This window comes from Octopus bimaculoides, chromosome 16, assembly GCF_001194135.2.
Source record: "Octopus bimaculoides isolate UCB-OBI-ISO-001 chromosome 16, ASM119413v2, whole genome shotgun sequence".
Classification (NCBI taxonomy): domain Eukaryota; kingdom Metazoa; phylum Mollusca; class Cephalopoda; order Octopoda; family Octopodidae; genus Octopus; species Octopus bimaculoides.
In genome coordinates this window covers 48,595,600-48,601,691 of record NC_068996.1, presented here as the reverse complement: position 1 = coordinate 48,601,691, position 6,092 = coordinate 48,595,600, and the positions used below count along the sequence as shown (strand labels likewise).

The 6,092-nt window shown below is 37.7% G+C and overlaps 1 protein-coding gene across 2 annotated transcripts in view; it reads left to right on the top strand.

Moving 5' to 3' along the window:
* The window catches only part of LOC106870605 (centrosomal protein of 104 kDa), a 293,281-nt gene that overhangs the window by 138,380 nt on the left and 148,809 nt on the right, over window positions 1-6,092 (top strand). For both annotated transcript variants that reach the window (XM_052973736.1, XM_052973738.1), the window contains exons 11-12: window positions 973-1,000; window positions 4,833-5,016. In XM_052973736.1, coding sequence (XP_052829696.1) covers window positions 973-1,000; window positions 4,833-5,016 — 212 coding nt within the window. The remainder of the gene's footprint in view (window positions 1-972; window positions 1,001-4,832; window positions 5,017-6,092) is intronic.

The following is a 6,092-nucleotide window of genomic DNA, read 5'->3' as shown; positions in this document are numbered from 1 at the left end:
TCTCTTCTCGTCCTCTTTCTCTTCTCTTCCTCTTTCTCTTCTCGTCCTCTTTCTCTTCTCGTCCTCTTTCTCTTCTCGTCCTCTTTCTCTTCTCGTCCTCTTTCTCTTCTCTTCCTCTTTCTCTTCTCGTCCTCTTTCTCTTCTCGTCCTCTTTCTCTTCTCGTCCTCTTTCTCTTCTCGTCTTCTTCCTCTTCCTCTTCCTCTCACCTCCTTCCCCTCCTCCTCTTCTATTCCCCCTCCCCTCCTCTCACCTCCTCTCCCACTGTTCTCTTCCTCCTCTTCTCCCCCTCTTCCCCTTCATCCTCCCCTCCTCATTAACACCATCACTGTCACCAAAACCACCATTACCATCATGATGGTATTTTCCAGTCTTCTGTTTGAACACATCTCCAATAGTTTCTGGTCCTTTGCACAATTCCTCACATTGGTTTCACCACCCAGAATACTGTAAGCTGCTGCTTCAGATGTGATGGTCATGTATGGCTGAAGTGATGTTATTACTATGTACTGAGACAGAAAATCCAGCTGTCTGCCTAAATTCATACGCTGCTGCCAGTCAGAGGTTGTGCATAGGAGGACCCCTGCCCTTCGTTTTTGGTTGTGGAAGTGGCTGTGGAAGTGGTTGTGAAACTTTGGTTGTGAAAGTAGTTGTGGAATTTTGACTGTGGAAGTGGTTGTGGAACTTTGGTTGTCGAACTTTGGTTGTGGAACTTTGGTTGAGGAAGTGGTTGTGGAACTTTGGTTGTGGAACTTTGGTTGTGGAAGTGATTGTGGAACTTTGGTTGTGGAAGCAGTTGTGGAACTTTGGTTTTGAAAGTGGTTGTGGAATTTTGGTTGTGGAAGTATTTGTGGAACTTTGAACTGAGGCTCAACAACAACTTCATTTTAAAAAATCAAAGAAAAAATGCTTTAAAATTTCAAGTAACAGTTTTTTACTCTAATTTACCTGTATTCTTTTTTTTTAACTTTCAGACCCAATCTAAGGAACTTATAGCATCAGGTATGTATATATGTGTGCATGTATGTGTATGTGTATGTATATATGTGTGCATGTATGTATATATATGTGCATGTATGTGTATGTGTATGGCAAGCATGTAGCTTAATAGTTAGGGTGTTTGTTTCACATTCGCATGGTCATGTGCAGTGGCAGCTCATGTATAGGAACTGTGGACCTGCAGCACCCTTTATCTCCACTCAATATTATCGATAACATTCAATATAATGAGTCCCTTTTTTTCTTTAATTCTCTCTTTATACTTGTACATTGTATAATCCTTAAGCTTAATGTCAGTGGCTAACCCCTACTTTATGAATAAAATATAAAAATCCTTGTACAGAACTGTGCACTTTGCAGTTCCAGTGATGTGGTGTTTGGCTGTTGTGCACATGCTCACATCCGAGATAGGAAGCTTCACACTAGGGAGAGAGAGCACTGCATGAACAACAGTGCTGGGTGTAAGCTAGTGTTTCTTTTTGACTATGTGTATGCTGTGCTTAAAAACGTGTGTATATCCTTGAATGTGATAAAGGGTAGAATTAGATTATTATCCTGCTTCCAGCTACAGTGTTGCCACCAGGATTTGAAAGATAGGGTAGATTCTCCACCTTATTTTGTGATTTAGGGGGGATTTTTGAAAAACAAGGGGTAATTCACAGCAATGTTCAGTGAACAAATTAAACACATTACCCAGCAGTGGCTAAAACGTGAACCGATCAAGTTATTGTATAAACATTCTTTTTATATTTTTGTTTCCTTTTACGCAATATTAAAACAACGGCTAAAAATTTTCTGTAGCAGCACCCTACTAATTTTATCTACGAGCTGCCACTGGTCGTGAATTCAATTTTTTGGCAGTATGTTGTGTCTTTAAACAAGACACCTTATTTCATGTTGTTCCAGTCCACTCAACTTGCAAAAATGAGTTGTACCTGTAATTCAAACAGGGCCAGCCTTGTCAGATTCTATGCCATTCTGAATCTCCCCGAGGACTACGTTAAGAGTACACGTGCCTGTGGAATGCTCAGTTACTTTCCTCTTAATTTTATGAGCAGGCTGTTCCATTGGTCAGATCAACTGGAACCATTGTTGTCATAACTGACAAAACACCAGTTATGTTTATGTGGGAGTGTGTGTATGTATGTGTGTGTGTGTGTGTGAGAGAGAGAGAGAGAGAAAGAGAATGTTTGTGTATTACACATTAGTTTTCCTTTCTTTTCCCCTATAAAATCACTCAATGAAAAGAAATATTTTTACATGAATATTTGTCAACAACATTCTCTCTTCTGTTCTCTTTCTTGGACATTAACTTAAAAATATGAACACATCAAAGGGTGAGTGAACAATCTTGTCTTACATAATATAAAGCAACCTCTCCAGTGCAGGGGATCTTCAGTCAACAACAACAAAAACTACACACACACACATGTTGGCACTCCGTTGCTTACGATGACGAGGGTTCCAGTTGATCCGATCAACGGAACAGCCTGCTTGCAAAATTAATGTGCAAGTGGCTGAGCACTCCACAGACACATGTACCCTTAACGTAGTTCTCGGGGATATTCAGCATGACACAGTGTGACAAGGCTGACCCTTTGAATTACAGGTACAACAGAAACAAGAAGAAAGAGTGAGAGAAAGTTGTGGTGAAAGAGTACAGCAGGGTTCGCCACCATCCCCTGCCGGAGCCTCGTGGAGCTTTAGGTGTTTTCGCTCAATAAACACTCACAACGCCCGGTCTGTGAATTGAAACCGCGATCCTATGACCGTGAGTCCGCTGCCCTAACCACTGGGCCATTGCGCCTCCACTACACACACACATATAAACAAATACACACAAACACACAGTAGTCTCTCGATCTGAGAAAGACAGTTCTGTAATTTCTTGCTGAACAACCTTTCCAAATGTTTTATTTATAGTGATGAAACATATGTGCTGTACGTTAGCTCACCTTCTCCATTAAATCAACATTATCTGAACAGGTGCATGGTGTACCATGCATCAGGTGTTGAAATGATTGCAGAATGACATGAGATGAAGTGTTTTACTCAAGAACACAATGCACTGCTTCGACCAGGAACTGAAACAACGATACCGCAATCATGGTTGCAACACCCTAACCATTAGGCCATTATTTCAATTCATTTTGAAAATTCATGTTTCAAGAGAATTAGGTACTTAACTGGTTAAGCACCGGGTCGGGTCAAAACAAAAGGAAATTGCATGTACTATGAAATCAGAGGAATGGATACCTCCATACTGAAGCGCAGACATAATTATTTTAGTTGTATATACAATTAACTGCATCTGACTGATTACATTATGAGTCTCATGGCTGTATTTAGGAACACACACTGCACCAATTGTACTGCACTTTATAGACTCTAGATCCACACTAATTGCAGGTTCACTCATCGTCGTCATCGTTTAACGTCTGCTTTCCATGCTATCATGGGTTGGACGATTTGACTGAGGATTGGTGGACCAGGAGGCGACACCAGGCTCCAATCTGATTTGGCAGAGTTTCTACAGCTGGATGCCCTTCCTAACGCCAACCACTCCGAGAGTGTAGTGATTGCTTTTTACGTGCTACTGGCACGAGGGCCAGAATAAATAATTAACAGCAGATGGATAGCAGTTCATTCACTACAGCTGTTTCCAACAAGTTTTTTTATTGATGAATAGAGATATTACATCATGCGTAAAAAAAAACCTTTCCATGAGGTGAATATACATGAATTACACATTTAAAAAAACATTCCAAAAATCATCAGTTTGTGCCACTAATAAATCCAACCTCAATAAAATTAACTCTGAGACATAAAATTATAGATAAACTAAAACTGTTGGACCAGACTGAACCAGTTAAGCCTTGTGAACTGAGAATATACTTAAAGGACCACAAACCGAATTTTGACTCATATGCTCTATTAGAGTACACATCAGTCATTTAAGTAAAGCTATACTAGATAGAATTATACCTTATCTGATTCCTACTATACCCTTTAATTTATGGTCAAATACAGGTGAGGTCATACAGTGGTTTACCTCTTTAGATCATAAATGCAAGTACTCCTTTCTACAATTCAATTTTAATGCAAATTATTCTAGCATATCCCCCATACTTCTTTATAAAACTTTAACTCTTGCTAGGAATTTTTCTAGAGATAAAATTGATTAAGTCTTATTAGTTAAGAACACTTATTGACTTTGAGGGTAAAGCGTGGATGAGATGTGACACCCCTAATAATTTTGATATTGCCATAGGATCTAGCAACTTGGTCCAGGTCACTGATCTCATTAGTATCTACCTCCTACACTGTCTCAAGAATATGTTTCTTAATATTCATGGTCGTCAGTTTCTGGCAGGTAGGGGTCAAAATGGTTAATCCTTTTGTAACCATATTTCTGTTGAAATTCATTCTATTTTAATGAATTGGGAAAATGGTGGAGAATTTTATAAAATAACTTTGTCATCATTAAATAGGTGTTTGGAACATAAATTAACACAAAATTTTGATGGAAGATTTTGATTTAAATCATTTAATTTTTTTTGCGACCATTTATCAGTTGCTTTGTTACAATTGATTTTGAAAATAATGAAGAATTTAGTGAAATAGCTTTATTATTGCTAAGCAGGTGTTCAAAGCACAAACTAACAAGAAATTTCGATGGAAGAAGGTTTTAATTTGATCTCTTTAAAACAAGGAATTTGTCTCATAGAACTTGAGGTGGGAGTTGGTGTGAGAATGGTTAAATATTTCTTTAAACGATAACAAAGAAAGCAAAAAGATGGTAATTAATTCCTTGTCTTTCTAATCTAATTTTCAGAACTGTTTAAAGAAACCGAACCGATTCTTTCTCCTCTGAAAATTGATACAACAGAACAGGGTATGGTTTCATCTCAAAGACCTCCACCTCCACCGTCTCCTCGTTCAGATTATGACGAAAGACCTCCTCCTCTTCCCCCTCCTCATTCTGAATATGACGAAAGGCCACTTCCAGTGACAAAGAAGTAAACAACATGAGTATTATTCATTTCATTTCAAATGTTTAAATGCTACAATATGTGTGTGTGTGTATGTGTGTTTGTATATATATGTATGTATATAGGTAGGTATATGTGTTTGTATGTACAGTTGTGGCCAAAAGTTTTGAAGATTTTTAAAAAAATTAAAGTTGTTACACCCAAGTATAATTCGATTCAAATATATACAATGTAGGGATATACTTACCTTAAGAAGTGGTCCAATGGTTCAATATCTAGAAGACAAAATAAGCAAAATCAAAAATTTAGTTCTAGACCGAATTGCTTGCTTTTAATAAATAGAAGCTAGGACATCATGTATACGGAAATATGTTCCAAACTTTTGGCCACAACTGTATGTATATATGTATGTATGTATGTATGTCATTATTTAGTTTATTTCAAGATTTCTTGCCAATAGAGAAAGAACCAATTTCTAACCTAGATCACTGGAATTTTAACATCAACATAGTATGTATATATGTATGTATGTATGTATGTATGTATGTATGTATGTATGTATGCATGCATGCGTGTATGTATGTATGTAAGTATGTATGTAGTATATATGTATGTATGTATGTATGTATGCATGTATGTATTTAGGTAGGTAGGTAGGTAGGTAGGTGAGCATGTATGTGTGTATGTATGTGTATGTATGAATGAATGTATATACATATGTATGTGTTTGTCTGTGTATATGTGTTTGTGTGTCCCCTTGTCTAGATATCATGGTGATGGTTGTAAACAAGTATCACCATCATACAGACAATGCTGTTCATACCCAGTCTTCTGTGACAAACATGTCAGGCCATCAGGAAATATTACCTTGCTTGGAAAATAGGTGAGAGTTGATTGATCACAGGTAGAGCATCTGGTTGTGGAAAATCTGCCTCGGCAAATTGACCCATGCTAGCATGGAAAAGTGGATATTTAATGATGATGATAAATATATGTATATATACAAATATAAGCATCGTCACATGTAATGACGGGGATGTGAGTTCGAGTCCACAGCTAGCCACCTACACTTTTCTCTGCAAAATAGGGATAGTTTATCCTGT